The 21,448-nt window shown below is 40.8% G+C and overlaps 1 protein-coding gene across 8 annotated transcripts in view; it reads right to left on the reverse strand.

Moving 5' to 3' along the window:
• SLC12A4 (solute carrier family 12 member 4) overlaps nt 1–21,448 on the reverse strand; it is a 58,266-nt gene that overhangs the window by 22,590 nt on the left and 14,228 nt on the right. For 4 of the 8 annotated variants that reach the window (XM_080364746.1, XM_080364749.1, XM_080364750.1 and 1 more), the window contains 3 exons: nt 10,370–10,647; nt 6,737–6,831; nt 4,421–4,552 (listed from right to left, as the gene is read on the reverse strand). In XM_080364746.1, coding sequence (XP_080220872.1) covers nt 4,421–4,552; nt 6,737–6,831; nt 10,370–10,541 — 399 coding nt within the window. In that variant the 5' untranslated portion in view covers nt 10,542–10,647. Of the gene's footprint in view, nt 1–4,420; nt 4,553–6,736; nt 6,832–10,369; nt 10,648–15,583; nt 15,685–21,448 lie in introns of all 8 variants that reach the window. The other 4 variants (XR_013923637.1, XM_080364744.1, XM_080364751.1 and 1 more) reach the window with 2 other exon arrangements.

Below are 21,448 nucleotides of genomic sequence, written 5' to 3' on the forward strand. Positions count from 1 at the left end.
CCGTCACACTGATGTACTCTTTGCCCTTCTTAAAGAGACATTCCACATAATTTTAGCATCTATCTGACCACTCACCTGTCAGTCACTCCCTCTCAACACCTCTGAACCCAGCAGCCAGCGTCAAGTGAATTTATCAGATGTGTGGGTGCCTCAGAGGTAAGGGTGTTTCTAAGAGTTTGTCACAACTGGCATCTGGGAAAAGGAAAAAAGCCCAACCTACTGCTCCTACACAGGAGAAGCAAGTGGAGCACAGTCATGTATTTGATACAACGGTCTTCCAAACACTATCAAAGCGGGTGTGTAAAGGGCAGGCTGAAACCTCACCTCCCAACACCTGCCTCCTTCGCACAAGAATTCACCTGAGCTCAGCTCTTCCCTATCTTCTGCCCTGCGTGGTCCCTGCAGCTTTGCTCCCGTGTTCATCATATCCTCCCCTTCCCTCTGCAGTGGCCTCTCGTGCAGATCCAGTTACGCGCTAACTCCAGCCACAGGGGAAGAGAAATTGTGCACGAGCTAGACAGCTGAGACTACTGCAGAGCAGCGCAGCCTTGGCAGTGCGTAAGCGCCTGCCCATAGACAAAACCCATGCCACAGCATTACTAAGTGTACCTCAGGCATAAGCATTTACTCTGGATTTTCCTAGCCTGCAGAAATAAAAATACGGGTATGAAAGAATGATCCACAAACACTACTTGAACCAGGCTTGTTCACAGAAAGATTTAACACCAGTAAGCTGCAGCGACTTGACCCTTTTTTATAGCATCTTACGGTAAGTGACACTAAACCAGTGCTGAAGTCTCAAGGGAACGCAATCTGAAATAAGGATGTTCTGTTCAGTCTCAACAGTACCAAATGAAAAAAAGGTAACACCCCGTGCTGCACAAAGGAAATAAAACACAAAGACATTATGAAGAACGCTGGTTTAGATAAGAAGGGACTGAAAAATCTCGAAACCAGCCTAAATGTCAGTGATGCAGATTCACTTTAATCAGCTGCAGACACATAATTGATACAAATATTGATCTGAGTCTGAAGGACACCGTTTCCATTGTGCCAGCGTGATAGGTTATCAAAGCACTTGGCTGCAGGGCTCAGGGACATTGATCAGTAATGACAGCTCTTACGGTTGCTCTGTAGCATGAGGACAGAGAGCAGCACAGAAATGAACTGCCTTATTGAAGATACACAAACTAAAATAGTTAATCTAATTTTTTCCATCATGAGAAGGGGATATTTTTACAGCACCATAAACATTAAGTGCTTTAATACAAAACTGTATATAGAAAAGATAAAAAGCAACCCAGTTTCTACCCTATTACATGGAAGTAGCATCAATTTTGTCTGATGTGTATCTAATACAGAATGCCACTATCAAAAATCTTTAATGGGAATGCTGAAACAGGGAAGTATATTTATACTAAGCTGTTTTGCACTGAAACTGTCCTTATCTTCATTTGCATCTGCCACAAACTCTGCAACAATTGCTCCAAGAGATTAGAAGGGGGATAGCCATGTAATGTGTTTTCCAGAGCTTGTGGAAATGTTCAGGTCTCTTTTGGTCTTGTCACTGTAGAGAGCAGGTGCTGACAACAATGATCCCCACAAGCTAAAGCACATCATTCCCTAGGCCTTTGAGCTTAAACTTCCAAATAAAGATCTCATTTTTTCGATACCTGCCCCTCAGAGATTTGATCACTTCATGTACACACAACTGCCTCATCTCTTTTTTTGTCTGTGTGTGGTTTTGGTTGGTTTGGGTTTTTTGTTGGTTTGGTTTTGGGTGGGGATTTCTGTCACTTGAAGGGACATGATTTGGTGGGCGAGGGTGTGCTAGGTCATGAAAAGGTATTCACTGAGAGACCTGCCCTACCTGTTCGGATGGAGCATTTTATTAGTCATTTACTGAAAGAGCTGCTTTCTTCATACCGTTTTTGAATACCAGGTCTAGAGTCTGCTCACCCTCCTTGCTCCAGTTCTTGTCTATGAGATGCCAGTTCCAGTCAGTGACACATCAGGACGAGCAGCTCACCTGCTGTCACGCTGGCTGGGTACCTATTTGCTGAGTGCACCCAGTACCGCACTCAGCAGTGAGTCAGTTAACAATGCCGGCACTTAAAAAGAACCTGCTGTCGTGCTGGGGTGGATATTCATGCTTCCGTGCTAATGGTCAAACGGGAAGGGTAAAGTAACAGCAGCGCATTGATTTATGCTTCAAAGACGATCAAAAGCAAATATGTAGAAGAATCCCATTTGCACGGTGTCCGGATACCTTCAATCCATAGCGTTGTGCAGTTACTGCTTTTGAATTTCCTGGTTTTAATGTTCATAATTATTGACCAAGGTCATATTCAACCTTCTTATATGCTAAAAGATACTTAAAATTACATATTGCTTATGGAAAGAGAGGGAGAAATACTGCAAACTACAGTTACGATTTTGCAGCTGAGGTAATTTATCCCAGTGACAGACATGCTCGGCCAAGATTCACTTAAGGAAGCTGCAGTGTTTACACAGAAAATATAGAGATATTAACACAGATTGATATTGTCACTTTTGGAGTGGTTACCCAGCCCAGTCTACAAAAAACATCTGAGAAGTCTGCAAACACACATTTCTGGGACACGGGAAAGCGTAATTCAGGACTACCCACGTATTAAGCCCAAAGTCTACTCTGCCATAGAAGCATAGCTTTAACAAGGACAACAGCCCTTTTTTATGGTGCTGAACAGTTGGAAAATATGCGTTTGAAGAAATCATACCAAGATGTAGAAATATTAAACCCATACCTTACATATTACGCTACCAGGGCTTTAAAATGTCTTGTTTGTTTCCTGTCGTTTGCCCCATTTTCACCCTACAAAGCTCTATCACCTTTACTTTAAAAAATTTTACACTACAGACCATCACCAAATTCTCCCAATTCTTCAGCAGGGAAGTAGGTGACTAGCTTTCTGATTAGACTGCATCTTACCCAGGTATTCTGGTCAGGCAATTACGAAGGAAATAAACAGCAGAAGTGATCAGAGCTTTCTCAAAATAGTAAGGACTGTACCTATTGCATCTATCCCCCTCCATTCTATCTTTGTTAGGGTAATAATCAATCTGCTTTTGATAGTAAGAGGCTGAAAATTGTTTTAGAATATGCAATAACACCATATTAACAGCTGATGCCTGACATTATTCCCACCAAAAGCATGCCAAAACAGAGATGCAGCTGACATTTCATATTAGTAATGCAAAGGCAAAAACTTTGGATGGACTCAGTGATTAGTGTAATACCAAGGACCACACAAAAGAAACTCACAATTAAAATGTTTCACTTTTTTAATGTAAGCTTAGAGTACCAGAACGCAGTTACTGCACCCAGATGACCTTTACCCCTTCTTGTAATGATGTCATATTAACGACAATGTTACAGCACTTTAGTGCACGTGGTCTCAGATAAAATTGAATGTCAAGCTCTGTGTTGACTGAATGACTTTGTTAACCCCCTGTGTAAAACCATGCAGAGTAAGGAACTGGAGTGTAAGGGAGCTGGAATCCAGCATTCGGCATGGGGTAACAGCCATTCTCCTTGAGAACAATGTGCTGTTTTTCAACATTATCACTGCCATCTCTTTCTGAAACGGCTCAAACTTTGACAGGGAAGTACTATAAAATCTGCAGAATTCAAGTGCTATCTTAGCTTTTTGGAAAAGTTTGTTTTGACAGAACTTCCAAGCAAACTGACAGGTATGCAGGTGCCATAAAATGCAACCATACCACTTGAGGGTTTATTGTTAAGTGAAACACTTGCCAGACCGCCAAGAGCAGTAAGGAGAGCAGTTAGAACATAACTCTCCTGATAGAAATCTAACTACCAACAATCAAACCCCACCTTCTCCCTAGTTATTACAAGGCCAGACCAAATGGGCTACCCATCTGAATGCTGATCCTTTGGGGCAGAAGGCAGTTGCTGAAATGCCTAATACCAGAATGACTCCGGCTGCCCCAGGGTGTCCAATCTGACCTCCACCCACCACTCCAGAAGGGTGTTGTCACCTGTAAATCCTGTGTCATACCTACCAGGCTTGTAGAGATGTGTCAGATACTGCTGGGCAACTAAAACAGCACCAGGAAAAAACTGGGGGGGGGAGGGGGGGTGTTGGGGGTGTTCTGTTGTTTATTCAATGCACCACTAAAAGCCTGTCCTCCTTATCTGAATGCATACCAAGTGTACGTAACTGCACTGTACTGCTTAACCGCTACATCTGCCCAATTCTTTGGCAACATCTGGTTACCTACAGAGTTCTGTGCTACCTCTTCACACTGTGTGGCTCCTGACAGAGGTTACGGTAAACCAGAAAGGAGTCAAGCTCCCCAACCATCACAGTGGCGATCATCCCGCCCATCAGCTGGCACGGAGAGAATCTTTACTTACTTTTGATACTTTCTTCTTCGAGCCATCAGTACTTTCAGCTTCTTCATGTTCCTTAACACCTTGGGTAAGATTTGTGTAGTTGACCAACTTGCCAAGCAGAGATGACACTTTTGGTCGTATATCAAGTTCTTCCTGTGGAAGAAGAAGACAAGTCAGCTTCTGCAATTCACAGCATTTATGAAGAGTGGCTGGGGTCACGTCTGCCTTGGTATGCCCGAGGCTGCTGGGCAGTACACAGAAGAATCATCCAGGGAATGACAGAATATTTCACTGTGTCTGAGCCACTGATGAGAGGATGTAATCTTCTGAGAGGAGGGCAACCCTGACAGGAAAAGGTTACACCAACAGCTCTGCACCATGTACATCCTTCTCTTTAAGCACTGAAAGGCATGAGTTAGAACAATCCAGAAGTTTGAGCCTTGGGACTCTAAGAAAATGAATGTGTACCTTGCATGTGTCTCTAATGCCAGCTTACATCAACAGATACACTTTTTAAAAGGTCAGGTTGCCAAACAAATCAGAGATTTAGTGATTAAACTGTGGTCACTGTAGGCATGCATGCACTCTGATAATTTTATTACATTTTTTAAACTATGTCATCTAATTCATGTGGCTCTAGATTGAAATCCCAAAAGCCACAACTACAGAGGCCTCACACCTTTACATTCATTCCAGTCAACCTCTCTTGCTGAAGGTAAGTTCAAGGAGAAAAAAAAGAACAAAAAAAATTCTTTCTCCTTTCTCTCTGGAGTTAACATTTGTTACACATCTAATTGCACAGTAGGTAGTGCATGGTAATCAGAAACAATGTTCTACACAGGAAATACAAACCAATTAAGAAAGACTTCACTATCTGGAGTTTTATCCTATCTTTTGTTACAGTTACTGGTAGTATCAGTAGCGTTATGTACTTTGTACCTGATGCAGAAACTGACCCCAAATGGCTAAACAGATGCCATGAGCCAAGCACCCCTTTTCTTACTCTGTCCTCTGATCTGATCTGCAGTTCACATCTTTGAAAACCTAATTACAGCTCCTGCCAGGCAGAGGTCGAGGCAACATACGCCTCCCGTTCAGTTGAGCAGCATGGCCTTCAGCACACTCCTCCCTCTCCTTAGTACCACAGAAAGAGCCTGCAGAACTGCTGTGGTGCTGTGTTACTGCTCATGAAAGAGACAGGTGTGTGACTAGCAGCAGCCACAAATGACCAGCAATCCATGACCTACAAGAGAGTTTAACCTGACCACAGATTTACCGTGCCTCGGAGGGAGGAGACAGCCCAGCTGGCACCATGCTTCCAAGTCTTTCAGCTCTACCACACCGCCTGCAAACATGGTTGCAGCATTTCCACAGTAAGTTCCCATTTAGCAGCAGGTCAGTTGTACTTGTCCAGGCTCTACGCCACACAGCTGAACTCTGCAGGCGCCAGCCTGGCAGGGTGTACAGCCAGCTCAGGCTGCCCCATGCCGAGTTCCCAGAATGGGAAACACGGGGTGCCTGTTGCCAGCATTGCTGTGCAGCTGTAACTCAGAGGCAGCCCAGCTGGAAAGCAGCTGCAGAGCCACACACTGACACTCTGTGCCACTCCGCAGCACCTGAGTTTCTGAAAACATTTTTTTTTTAATTAAATATTTTAGAATTAATAATTGGTCTTAATGCACCACAATATATTGGCACTTAATGCAGTGCCAGTGAGGTGAGGGTGGAGAGGAGGATTCTGCTGGACTTGGTGTGGCTCCAGCTGGCTTCCCACATGGCAGCCTGGTCCTCTCTGCTTCCACGTGCAAACAGTTGTACCTCTGCCTCACAGTCCAAGTGGGCACAATATCTGAGCTCTTCTACCACACGGGGTATCTCTGCCTACTGGTCTCTCAGACAACAGATAGAAACCCACAAAAAAGCACATGGGAGTGAAACAGGTGTTACTGATACACTGTAGCTGTAATGCAGGATACCCAGGCTAGCCTGGGCACCTGAATTTAGGCACTTTCCTACAGAATAACACAGCCCTTCTCAACACAGGAAACAAGCCCATGCTTGTTTTCCATACCAATTAGCCCACAGTGCCACAGCTTCACCGTTTAAATTTTCAGATCACCTGTGTTGCCATAATTTTTTATTTTTTTTTACTTTGTAGACACACCCTTGACCATACCAATGGCTTTTAGATCTATCCCGCAGTGAGAACCAGGCACCTCGGGTACTGACCCACCGCCTGGAGCATTGCAATGCTCTCTTCCACTTCATACCATGTGCTCAATCCTCCCATCTGGGAAGATCACAAATCACATTAGAAGTAAAAAAACCAGAAATTACCTCAAACAAGGCCAGATTTCTGTCATAGTAATCACCTCCCTTGCCAGCTTCTGAACTGTTCAGAAAAGGACTGTTCTCCTTATGGTTGCCATGACCTACAAAGAAAAAAAAGCAGGTTTTGGTAAGTGCAGAAAGACAGACTTTGTAACCTTGACAAAAAACATAGGGAATAAATTTGTTTGGACAACTGAATCTGTTTCTTTTCAGTGTCTGAAGTTATGCAAAATTCTCAATATTGGAGGTGTTACTCTGGTATTAGAAATAGAAATAGAGTTATTTCTAATCCTCCATTTTCATAGAAAAAAAAAAATCACCTCAAAGAAAATTTACAGGTACTCTCACAGCTATAACACTATCTGTGCCATTATTCTCTAACATTCCCTTTTAAAACCATCTCTTACATAGAACAGTGACAAGCAACAGGTCAATTCTCATGCACTTACAAATCACTACTAACACTAAGCGCAAATTTAGAGCAGCATGTTCAAACAGATAAAGTAGATTTAGTAACCCTGAGCATTCAAAGACTAGATTCTGTTATTACAATACAGGTAAAAATTGACCAAAGCCCTTCCCTCTCCCCCTTGGTTTTTTTGCTGTTGTTTGGGTTTTTACTATGCCCACTAACCCTAGACATCAAACGTGCTCACTTCATGATGCCTTTACCCTTATTGCAGTTTGAACATTTAGACTGCATTCTTCAGACTCCTTTTATGCTTTTAAGTTAAAACCTAACATCAGGTATAGCAAAAGCAAAGCATTCACATATGCAATTAACAATGTTAAAAAAAAGTTACATCCAAGATCAGTGGAGCTGTTTGTAACAAGTAGTAGCTTACCAAAAAAAAAAAAAAACAAAAACAAACAAACAAACAAAAAAAACCCAACTCACAAAACCAAAAACACATAAGGGCACTATAGTGTAAAATGACTCTGGAGGAGGAAAAAAAAAAAAAAGGCAAGAAGTTGATTGCAGTATTCAGAAGTTCTCAGACCTATGACTCCCGTTACACTCTGCTTGAAAAACAAAAATTCCTTTCTTTCGCCTGTAACTCTTCACTCCCTGCTCTTTCAGCCAATACAAACTAAAGAGATCTCCAAGAGTATCTCCTTAAAAAATGATTAATCCAAGGAATACTTTTTTTTCCATTTACAAAAAAAAATTAAGCACTAAAGAAATTGAAAATTTAAAAAAAATTATTATCTCGAATGAAAATACTGGAAGTTAAAAGTAGTACTGTACACTGAATACGTAAAAAGCAAGATATTGAACAGCTGGATTTTTTGGTGCATATTTTCAGTGACTAAGGTAAACAACAAGGCTGCACTAAATTAATGTAACTGAAGTGAAAGTACCTCTCCATTTTGCAATCTGAATCAACTTCCAAAATGAACCTAACGGGCAAAGAGAAGACTCCTCCCCACACCCAGTGGTCAGCATATGCCACACTGTTACAAAAGTAATTGCTACAAGCAAAAAAATGATGAGAAAGTTCAGTACTACTCTTACTGACAGGAAGGGAACACACAGGGGAAGGAACACAACTTGCTGGAAATTGCTGACAAGTGTTTTGAACACAACTGTTGGAAAAACATTCTTCACAAGCAACAGAGGTCTTTTTAAGCTTCTGGAAGTAAACACTTAGCTGACCAAAAATATTTGCAGATAGCGGTCTACTGTGCTTGCGTGCCTGTCGCTTTTCTCACAGCTCTGACAACGCCAACACGTTACTGAGCAGCTGCCTTGCACAAGTGGGCTCAGCTGATCTGCTGACCCCACCAACGTGCAAGAGATGTTCACATCGCTGCACGGTGTAGAATTTTGTGCACAACGAGAAAAACATCAGCAAGCTTAGCAACACAGCATCAAAATAGTTATCAACTTCAGCAAAGGTAAATATTTACTAAAAAGCCGCAAAAACTACTTGCTTGCTGTATTTGTTGGGTCTATATTGGCGGGAGACGCAGACAGGAGCGATTTTATTGCAGTATGTATTATAAGCCAGGCCACAGTCCATTCTGTCCTTCTGTGGTTGAAGTAAATTTGCGATTTTTGCTGAGGAAATGGAATTATTGGCCATACAGCTGTTACTCATTGAATTGGACACAGCTGCAAATGATAATGACAACATCCACAGAAATAGTGCCTACTGGATTCTTCAAGACTCTGGTCTATACCTTATCTTCTCATCATTGCACTTACCAAACACCGCCAAGTTAATGAGTAATTTTGTTTTGTTTTCTCATTTCCTATATACTAGCTCTGGTAACTGAATGTTTGGGGGAAAAAAAATCAAAGTGATTTTCTTTGTTGTTGTTTAAATCACTGAGTGATCTTGAAATCAGTTCTTTGCTGTCTTAGCTTTCCTTGCTCTTCCGTCAGCAACTTTACCTTACAGATGCAGCTTACCACTACCTCAAAAAAGTATAATGGGCATTCCTTTACTTGTAATGCTTACAGAAACTCTCATGCTTTTTATGTATAAAATCACACCGTTGTCAAGATAACTCGTACGTTCAATCTCAGATTTTTATATAAGATGAAAATTGCTCTGCTCCTTCAAAACACAAAGCCTCTCATTACCGGCATTGGTATAACCTACCCTTAGAGTTCAGAAAGGTTACTTTGTACCACCTCTGAGCCTGACAAAGACCAGTGACTTAAGATGAATCTTCATGTTAATTGGCATTATTTTTCATATGCATCTTCATTTTAACTGCAGTAAATTTTTCGCAATTGGTCTCTTCAGAAGCGTGCTCTCTCTCTTCCCCTCGCCTCCCCTCCCCCCTCCAACTTCCAACTCCTCTCCATTCTCCATTTGCTTCCTCAAGCATCACCCAGTTCCTTCCCATTAAGACTTTTCCTTGGTGAGCTTGCTCTATAAATCTTCCTGCACACAGGAAGCCCACACAAAGCAAACTGCAATAGAAAAATCAGTACAACTAGTCATTGGAAAGAGAATATTGTTTTTGCAATTGCTAGGGCACGTTTTCTTCTCGATGGAAAGGAAGTTCAGGTAACAGAGAAATACAGCTGGCTTTTTACCACATTCACGGCACTAGCTCCATTATCCTGAAAGTCTATACAGATTGTTAATTACTGCAGACAATGCAAAAATAAAAAGTGAATTTTCAAACTGTATGATTCTACCAATCCAATGAAGCGCTGCATTAAATCCCCCTCAAGCACTGAACACTTTCAACAGGAAGCAAAGGAGCATAAGTTCATATTCAAGTTCTTTACAGTGATACCCTATTTTAACTTCACCAACATGTAGAACTGAGTGCTGCAGAGATGTGTGCTGATTCAAGAGGAGTACTACACTGCTAAGTTAAATACCGCTAATTAAATGATAGCCAAAACCACCTTCATCACAGCTGCACATTTGGTGCAATCTCCTTTTCAGACACATCCTAAATCACATCGTCAAAGTGTTCGTCTCATTTTCCCTCTTTCCATATTCTGTTTGCAATTTCATGAGTAAAAACTATGGCAGATGACCATTTCCTCCACAAATGTACTTTGATAAAACAGAATAAAAAGCATAGTATATAATACATACTGCAATAAAGGATTTGTCTAGTATATTCCATCTGCCAATGAGCAATACCAGCAGCTTCAAAGAGACTTACTTGCATGGGAAGAGCTTGTTTTCTCCATCAGTTTTGGAAGAGAGCGGAGGTGGCCTCGGAAAGCTACTCCGGGGAATTCTTGCCCCAGCTTCACACGAGGACAGTTTACATTCTGAAGCATGAAGTCTCCTGGGCAAGCACCATCTTGTGACATGCGTACAGTTTTCCACATTTTTAGTTATCAAGTCTTTGGTCTTGGACAGTAGCTATGTGGTGTTAGTTTTCCTCATGCAAGATTGTTTTGGAAGGAACATTTCTTAAAGAGCGAGCTATATACTCTGCAACAGAGAATAATTTATTTGCCTTAGTCCCTAATTAATCCCAATTTTTGAGACAGGCAAGCTATATTCCAAGTAGGTTAATGTTTCCTTTCCACTTGTTTCATTCTTCTCATTCTTTCATTCTTTGTTATCTTTCAATAATTAAGGCATTTTATTTCTGAGTGCTACCAGTTCTCTTCCAAACCAAAGAATTCTATTTGTGGCCACCACTACAATTATACAGTTGATCTAAACATCTCCACCACAGCTCCCTGAACATTTTAGAGCTCCCCTACTCAGGTATGGACACAGGTCTGTAGAACGAAGTTCATCATCGTGTGGATCACCTGAGTTCCATAAAATATCAAAGATGGTCCACGGTACAAAACCTAAAACTCTTAAGCATGCATACTCCCACACACGCAAACACACAAGCCCAGGAGACAGAATAAAAGCAATAAATGGATGTCCAAACTTTTGCCTAACTTTCATCTCATTGCCAAAAAAAAAGGCTAAGGCAAAACTGTAGCAGATATTCTACTGACTGGTTTTATTTTGTTGTTCTCCAAAAAGTTTATGTTGTCTTTACTTTACAAGAAAAAAAGAAAAGAAAAAGAAAAAAAGATTAGTAACACAGAGGACAGTGTTCATGTCACTGCTTTCCTTCTGGAAGAATATTAGGCCAGAGAGACACAGTTCTGCTGCTTCAGCATGCCAAGTGCAAGTCTTTTGTGCAAGCCATTGTGTTTTCTTCAGTAACTTGAGGGATGAAAACCGGAATTTAGAGAGAATTACAAACAAAACACGTATAAGAAAGTAACTATAAGAAAGAGAGATTAGTGAGGATAAATAAAAGCTGAACAATGAGGCACAGTGAGACTACTGGAAAGAAAGACCAGGAAGCTTCACAGTGATAAAGTCTGCTCAGCCAGACTACTAAGAGAATACTCATCCCTGTGAGAAGGTGGCAGGAATGGCTGCATGACTCAGCCTGTCCAGGTTTTATTCTCCTTTATTGTCAGTTTTTGAACTCCTTTAAAGAAAACCACCACTCCCCTACTTCATCATGTTCAGTTCAGTAAGTGGAAATTAGCGCATCTTACAACAACTTCAGATCTTTCCATTTGGACACGATTAACTCAGAGAGACGCCCACCCAGTTGTTAGGGAGGCTCTACCTAGCTGACAAGTTAGGGCATGCCGAAAGCCCAGACGGACACAGCACAGATAACAAGTGAAAAACAGAGTAATGCTAACTGAGCTGTGGTAAGGCTTAAAACATATTCAAAAAAAATAAATAAAGATTCCCAGGAGGGCTGAACTTTGATAACAAACTTACGCCGCTTGGCTTTCACAAGCATTTATGCCTGAGATAATTACACCAAGTTGGTGGGGTACCTACTCCATGCTAAGCCTCTCAAGAGGAACGCAGAGACCCTCAGACATGCTTGGCTAGGCAGGTATGCTGGACAAAGCTCCAGATATGGCTACAACCTGTGGCCATGGCATGTAGAGTTGCCATCGTTCTCCCTGCCCGAAATATCAAGAGCTAAATCTTAACTGAGGGCCTAAATATCTTTAAAGAACTTTAGGGTGAACCAGAGCACAAACCGGAATTAGAAGTGAAATGCTAGGCTTGACAAAGAAATGCATTGGTTTATTTACCTCTCTGTAACTAACAAACAGCAGATATTTACTAGAAAACCAACTCAAAGGACAGCCCAACACTCCTCCCTTCAATGTATTTGAATTTCTGGAGCAGCATATGGGTTACTACCTCACTTGTAATTGTGCCATGCACGTACAGACTCCTCTGTGTACACCACAGAAAAAAAAAAACAAAACAAACTGTAATGAAATTGACTGTGTAGGAGCTAACACCACTTTTTTCTGTTATTCACACACTATTTTACAAGCATCACTGGCCACAAAGCCTGTGATAGCTAGGGACACACACTGAGCTATTTTCATGCACAGAGAACATTATTTACTCTTACTTTTTTACTATTAAAAAAAATAAAAATTGTACTTGTAATATTTCATCTACCAATAACACTGGAATGTAAGATTAGAAATTAGAGGTGATACCCAAGCAGTTGGCATGGGCTTCCTTTAAGCTAATTTCAGCAATCTAAACAGAGGCAGCTATATTCAACTAACCGTGTAGGCGCACCTTTTACTAAGGGATGGCTCAATTCGCTGATCCCTGCGGTGCCTCTCCTTCACACACATCTCGGCCTGCTGCAACTTACCTCTAAAGAGACTCTAACTTCAACAAAAACCTGATTTATGGATGGTTTAAGGTATGCAAAATTTATCCTACTTTGAAAGCTAGCCAGTTCCGTTCCAATTTATTTATGCTTTTCCAGATTTTCATGTGTCACGGTCTTCTGCAACTTTCTACGCAACTGGTAATTAGGGCAGAATTCAGTTTGATTTTTTTGACCACAAAAAACCAAAATAGGTTTGCTACATTTCCTGTTCTCACAAGACGAGAAGCAAATGACTACACCCAAGATAGGTATTCTATAGGGAGGAAAAAAAAAAGTCAGAGGAACAACAGGATTGCTGCAAACAGAAATTCTTTTCAGGCAGAATATTTCTTCCTTGCATAATTGGGTAACTTTATTAGTCACAACATTATCTTTGAGGACACTTGTTCACAGCCTTAAGAGTAAAGTTTTAATAGAAAAAGCTGTCCATGTCCATTTTAACTACACTTTGGGGTTTTGGTTTGTTTGCTTCTACAAAAGAAACTGTTCTAACACAGTTCTTGAGAAAGCACTTTCCAGATGTTAACAACGATACTGCTTTCCCGAGCACTTGTATTGTGAGATAAAACTCCAAAAAGGCCGTGCTATGTTCAGATAGCATGCTTTCTCATTGCCACCAGCAGTAAAGTTTTGCAGAACTGAGCACTGCTGAAGAACAGAAAACCCTAAACGAGTTCCTTGGCCTTTTGCTAGTAGTTCCAAGAACGCTGGTATCTCCACACTTCAATGCAACAAAGCATTCAAGAGTATTGTTGAAGGGTATCAGCAGACTCTCAGGTTAAGATAACTTGAGAAACACGTAGATGACAATTTGATTTCAAATACATTCTAAATCCGCTTACATACTTTATTTATGTGGTTCCTCACATGTGGCTGGGCTAAACAAAACCCTTACTCACCCTCAGAACTGTTATGAAACCTTTTTCTTGGTTCATTCAGGAGACTACAACAACTGATTTGATTACAAATGTATTTTTGCAGATATCATTATCCATAAATTTCATAAACAGAAATCAGATATTGATTCTTTTCTTAAATTACACTTTCAATTGCTTAGTAAAAATCCTTAGGCCAAAGTAGAGAACTTATTTAAAAATAATAAAAAAGACAGCCTATTAGAAATGTTTGTTTCTCCATGGACAACACACAGGTAGCCAGAAACAGGAAGCATTTCTGAAATGAAAATTCTGATTACCAACTCATTGATGGCAGCAGAACAGGCACCTGACATCACAAATCTGGCAATGACAAACACTTATTTTCACTTCAGCTACAAAGCAGTCCTTATTTTCCAAAGCACTTTTTTCATGCAAAAACAAAGTCATGATTTTGGATTTAATCTTCAGTTTTTTCAAAACTGAAAATGTGAACTGCGCTATTTTGCAGTAGCAGAAGATTGACAGTGACATTCCAAGCTGAGAAAAAACAGTTCTTAAAATATTTCCAAAACTTTACTAAGATCTTAGGCTTGGGGTGGTTTAGGTGTTCAGTTGTTTGTGGGTTTTGGTGGTTTGTTTGTGGTGGGTTGGGTTGTTGGGTTGGTTTTGGTGGGTTTTTTTTTGGGGGGGGTTGGAGGGTGGTTTTGTTTTTTTTAATTAGTAGTATTATATTTACATCAGAATTAGGAAAAACAGGAAATATAGCATTGCATCTGATACAACTCATCCACACTGCACACTAGGTGTTGGTAATGAAATAACTAAATTTTGTTAATGCCAGTTCACTTTGAAGACCTTGGGCTACCAGGTCTTTTTCACTGAGGGTGGCAGGACGCATGAGCTGCAAATTCCAGGCTGACCCAGTATTTTATGGAAATAAAGGCTGAAGTTGCACTAGATAACAGCCCACGCAACAATAAGGCTATGTGAGAGGAGAGACACCTGGATAGCTTTTAGACAGCAAAGAGATCCTCTGCGCTTGAAACTGGCTCAAACTATCAGCTCCACTGACACTGAACTCCCCCATGCCGCATCCAGACACACACTTCCACCAGAAACTGCAGCTTAAAGGCCAAACTACCGGCATTCATGAGTATTTTAAGATCATAGTGTGTTCATTCATCATTTCAGACTAACACGTAACATTATGTACTTCACTGCTAGACTGACATTGTCATTAAAGTTTTGAGTTTTACTGAACTTAACCCGACTAGAAAAGGTGTACTACTTAAAATTAATTACACACTACACCACTGCATCACATATATATTTATAATCAGCGACAGCTTTGGCATCTACAAAATTGACACAAAGCACAGGTTTGCCAAAAAGTAAATTAAAAAGGTCTATTGTTGATAATATATTAGTTCCCCCGAAACAGTTCAGTTTTAAAGGCTGCGCTTGTTTGTATTCTACATAAAAGCAACAGCCAAAGCCTTCCCACAGAACACCCTATGCAACAGTTAATTCTGTGCTCTGGTGCAGCCTAAGTGTACAATTAAGCACAGATCTTTGATTTATCCCTAGATAAACACGCGTGAAGTTATATCAGACTTCTACTGTACTTTGCAAAACTAGATTAGAGAACAGCTTTACCAATCAAGTTGACCAACACTGCACAACTCAAAGGATTTAATCCTGTGTTTCAGAAAGCACAATGATTTTATTCTTCAGTTAAGATACACCGATAGTTTCTGAACACTATAATCCTTTGTCGTTACTAATATCAATATGAAGTACTTACCCTTTAGCAATAGCTCTTTGCCATTTTCAGTAATTTGGTTTACCATTATTCTTCCTTCTGCTCTTAGTACATGCTTTAGTAAATGCCGCCTCTGTGAAGTCCTGAGGATCGGACAAATTTCATAGCATCATATTCCCCACATAACTTCTTTCTACCTCCTCTGACAAACTGGCTGCTGGCTGCAATGTTGAATGGGACTGATCTCTTTCAGGAAGCAAAAGGGTTTCTCACAGAAAGCTAAACTGACACAGATATAATCCTGCCATTCTAACCTCTTCAACACTTGAGAAAAATACACAAATGTCAGGATCTTACTGAAAACGCTATTTGTGAAATCCTGAACCAGCCACATTTAAGAGGCACATTGCCAGCTGTTTGCACACTTATTCAGGAAAGCAAATGCCACAAATGTGCTGCTTGCCCAGTGTGAAATAAGACAGCGTTTAAAACCTGTTAATGCCAGGAAAAGTATAGCTCTGTGACATTAGCCCTTCAGGCATTTCGGCTTTCAAGTGAAACCAGTGATGTATTTCTTTCCATCTTCAATACTTTTTACTATGATTACCAATTAATGGATGAATTGTATGCAAGACCACAAAGAAAAAAAAAAACGCATCAGCACGATGAAATGGAGGTTTATATAAGATACATAAGTAAATACTAACGTAATGATTCTAAGCAGTTCCTAATTACTAGAACCCCCTCCCATTCTGCTCATTCGTAACGAGGTCCTCTGGATGGCACACACCACACTGAGACCTATCCAGTAGGTGAATGCCTATATAAATTAGATGCCAAGTCACTTCTGAAAAATTGGAATTAGGAACTCACATCACTTAGGAGCTTTCATAATGTAACTTGTCATTGCCAGCTGAAAAAAACACTATAAAAACAACCTTTGTACTTCACTGTAATCCACTTCAGAGGTTCTTTCATGTGGAACGACTCCAAATCATTTCTCACGACTATCCTCCCTGAAACTCCATCCCTTCACATGCATGAAGGCACCTCAGATACTCTGAGACAGGGTGTGCTGTATAGGGAGAAGCATTCTAGCATTTTCCCTGCCTCAGGAAAAGCCTCTGACCTTGCTGTAGAATGTTCTCATTTTCTCTGAGAGATAGCAACATACATCTCTATGAGACCAGCAAGCAGATTCCATGCGATACTCAATTCACCTCTCCCATACCAAGCACAGAAATCTTTTTCAGCCCCATACCTGCTCAGCTGACCATGGCTGCACAGTAAGACGGGTGAGAGAACAACAAAATCCAAACTAAAAAAAAACCAAAACAAAACAAAACAAAAAAACACACCAAAACAACCAACCCACAGCACACACCACAATTTCAGACAGAACTGCTCCCTTCTCCAGATCAACATGTGCCAAAGAAACAATTGTACAGGCACAATTGTGTGAGTGACAAGGAGATGGGAACAGCAACCATTAATTCAGTATTGCCGCCAGCTCAAAAAATTTCCTACAGGGAACAAGCAGAAATAGAGGAGATATGAGCCAGGCTGCTAAATATCTCCAGACATACAGAAAATAACAGAAAAAGGAGGTTTAATCACTTTGGAAATTTCAATGCATGTACATTCTATGTGTTACATACTACACAAAGTATATTAACAGACATCTACTATCCATTCCTAGAAAACAGTAAAAAGACATCTGTAATCACTTACAGCTTATTGTGAAGCCCTGAATGTTTTAACTGTATTCAGTTATCTCACACGGAAAGTGCTGAACATCAGATTTTTCTTACATTTGAGAAGTACTCTTGCATGTGAAAACAAAGTGTGTGAGAGATTTTTTTTTTTAAGCTAAGGGGAGGGGGGGAAAGGGAAAAAAAAAAAAAAAAAAGAGAGAAAGACAAAACAGAACTAAGTTGTATCTGCTCCAAGGATGAAGAGCTGACCTTTCAGCATGAAGTACTAAAACCAGCCAAAACTCACTGTAACTCTTGTCATAATACTTAAAGAAAGTACAAGTCAGCATGAGACTTCCCCAGGCAAAGGAAGTCACTCCATCCCACCGAGCATTTTAGAGGGCAGAGAGCGCTCTGATATTGCACACGATAAGCAACAAACCACAGCATTTGTAAAATACATATATTCAAAGTCGTGTTTACGAAGAGCTCACAGGTCTTCCAAAATAGCAGAAAATATTTCAGTGTGCAACACACAGCACAGATCAAGACAAAGTCAGATACATGGAGAAGCCACAAGGGCTTTTATCATCATTTTACAAGAAGTTCATCGGTTTGCAAGAGGATCAAAGCAAAACTAGTACAGCACGCTAGATTACAGAAACTCTTCAAGGAGCAATAGGCAACATGAGATCACCTGCCTTCTGCTCCAACAGCGAGGAATTACATCAAGCAATGCAACAGAACCAAAGTCAGAAGAACCTCAGGGACATATAACAGTCAATTTGTTCCTGCTAAACATATGCTCCTACCACCAAGTACAGAATACAGTGTCTTGAAAGGGCAGAGGCAAAATACTGCAATTACTCTCCATGTGTTGCCTTGAGTTACAGCTTCAAAGCTCCCTGCATGTATGCTAAAAGACATCTTAACACAAAGCAGATAATCATCCCACTGTCTGGTCATAGAGTAACGGGACTTCCCAAACATAGCTCAGCTATACCTCCCTTCATGTTTGGCTGCAATGTCCCTGAAATTAATCCCTGCCATTACCACCACACTCTCTGGAACATACCGCCACATCAAAAGTGAATGGTTTGTGTCCACCTAGGCAAAGTAGCCAAGATATAAGCTAGATCCATGTGGGAACTGAATTGGGATAAGCCTGGCAAAGGTTGGCTTGTGATGCTCTAAAAACAGCTGTGCCCTGGGGATCATGCCCCAGTACAGGGTGCAGAACACAAATGCAAATCAAGGGAAAAGAAGGGGACGTGCCAGGAGGAGACAGACAAGTGGTACTGCTGCTGAACACTTTGTATTGTGAAATCACAGACTGGACAGTGAAAACTTTAGCAGAAGAAAGCAGAAAACGTTTGGGAGCAGCAGGTTCTTAAATCAGACCTGCAAGACTATTAAAGAACTTCTACCTTTGCCCTCTGCATCAGCTCTGGATACAAATATATACTATAGTAAGGAGTAGTAAAAGGGATGTGCATTCTATTATTTAGAAGTGTATCAAGACAGCAAAGCTCCTGAATGCAAAGGTAGAAGGCGGAGGAGAAACACTGATGTGCTGTCCTCCATCAGAGACAGCAGCAGCTACACCATCTTCTTGAATTACTCTGAGTCCTGACTCGGATCTGACCTCCTACATGGAAATCCAAAAGTGGACTTTGCACACAGGAACTAAGCTCGGGGCTGCTCAGCTTGCAAGCAGAGACAGTGTCATAACAGAGAGTAGCACTGCTATAGATAATTTTATGAAAACCAATTATACTCCAGGGCATTAAAAAAAAAAAAAAAGTTATACTGCAGCAATCAGCAATTTAAAGCGTGCAAGAGCAAGTCTCAACAAGTTTGCCCTCCTTAGGAGTTACTCTGAGCAAAAGGGCAGCTTCTAATGGCACACCATAAAAATCCCTTTTTCCCTTCGACGTGGAAGCGAAAGACAAAAGTTTGGATGGTCTAACTTGCTTCATAATAAAGAGGCATATGTTCCAAACCCCTCAGATAAGAAATCACTGGCTACTGGTAAGAGATGAAAATGAAGGTTGGCAATTAGACTGCAGGAAAAAAAAACCCAATACATACAGGTTTGTTCAGGCATAATTAGCTTGAATCTATACATAGCAAAGCATCCCTCTGCCCTGAACACAGAGATGTGCGCCACCTCTCCTGTCCCAGGATCTTGTTATACAACCTCTGCAATGGTTCCCTGCAAGCCAGCTTCCAACATCAGCTTATAGCTTTGATTCTAATTTCCAAAGTAATCAATGGATTGCATTCTAATTATATCAGAGACCATATGTCAATCAATGAAAAAGTTGAGCTTCTAGGACAATGCAGGTCACTCGGGTGGAGCGGGGAGAAGGGGGTCAATTAAGCATTCTGGAATGAAGGGGACGGACCTGTGGGACAGCCTTCCAGGGGACGTTAGGCAAACCCAGAATCTGAATACCTTTGGAAATGCTGCTAAGCCATGCCCTAATCATATGAGCTTCCCAGTTTCCTGTCACATCACTGTGACCACCAATATGAGGGTGGGATGATGACTGTCCCCTCGCCAGTACCAGCAGTCTCCTCCCTCACCCCCTGCCCCAGCTGCCCAGCCCAAGCTGGCACCAGCCTCTCATCTTCTGCTCAGCAAAATGCCATTTCATTTACATTTTGGACAAGTCTTAGGCTGCTTCCAGTCAGCAAAGCATAACTAACTTGGCAAAACTGCCGACTTCTGAACCTTCCCCGTTCATCCATAAGCTAAAGCTCCTTTTGGGCAATAAGCACTCTCTCCTGCAGATTGAACTTCACCTCTCTGTCCTACGGAGCAGAAGGAAGATCAGAAGATGATTAAGAAAAAAAATCCACCAAGCACCTTGAACGGTACCAACAACTGTGAACAAAATTATTCCCGGAACTGTTCTAACCTATACCTCTGTTGCTCAGACATGAATTAAGACTGCTGGAAAGCAAACAGTCTTCTTCTCCAGGCCAAACCTAATACCTACCACAAAATCTAAAGCCCTATTACGTGACCTATCAGGAAAAATTGCTACTCCTTTAACTTCTTTTTATGGTTCAGAAGTGAAAGCATGAGACTTGTGAAACAGTGTGTAAACTAAGAGTCGCTGAGGACAAACAGGCAGTAGACAGCCTACAAAATAACCTGCGGATAAGGGTGCGGAGAATGGCAGAAGAAAGGGGACCTGTGCTACACAACAGTATACAAAATGCTATCATATCCAAAACCTGGAGAAGTTTACTCCACATGCATTCTAAAAGCTGTATTTTTCCTGGTCACGTAGACTTTTCATAATTAAAGACAGAACACATTAAATGTATGTCAATTATTTGCTTTCATTAAAAGATTAATATTTTTGTGTGTATGGTATTTCGTTATTTTGCTTGCTTAAAAAGAAGATGTTGTTTGCTTAGCAGCCACTGTGAAAGATGCACAGTTCTCCATGCATGACAAAATCCAAGTATACTGAAAGAAATCATCCAAAGCAGCTCAACTGAAAGAACAAGAACAGTACTACTCATTGCTAAGGGATCACTTGGCATCATTTAAACAGATGCCTATTGAAAAATAATAATGAAGAGGGTTTATTACTAAATCAATCAATCAAACAAAAAAACCCTGAAACTTTCTTATTTGTGAAAATAAAACTCAGCTTAGTACAATTAAGAGATTCAAAACGTGCAATTCAAAGGTTACTGAATGGAAACATCCCTAAAACGTAATTCCAATAGGCTTTAGACCATGTCTTAAAGTGGTACATATTTTTTTTTTCCTCTGTAGCTCAGGTCACAAATCAAAGTATTTAAAGCAAAACCTTGAACCATCAGGTTGAAGACACAAACCCTTGGGTCAAATAAATCTTGTTCCCACATACTGGTGATAACAGCAATTTCTCTGTAATATAGATCAGCCTGTACATTAAATTATTTGTTACATCACAGTCAAGAAGAGGTGTAAACCTTTAACTTGGTCTTGGAAGGGGAAGCTCACCAAATGCAGCTTTTCCCTCCCTGTGGCACTGGGTGTCACCCATTCTGTTACACACTTAAAGCAGTGATCACTAAGTGTTAACTTCCTCAGTGGTGGTGGTTCTTTAACTTCAGCTAGTGGCATTTACTATTTGGCTACATTTCCTGGTCAATGAGGCTGCAAAGGACCTTAATCTCGATTCTACATAGAACTTTAGAGCAAAAG

This window comes from Falco punctatus (assembly GCF_963210335.1).
Source record: "Falco punctatus genome assembly, chromosome: 14".
NCBI classification, from domain to species: domain Eukaryota; kingdom Metazoa; phylum Chordata; class Aves; order Falconiformes; family Falconidae; genus Falco; species Falco punctatus.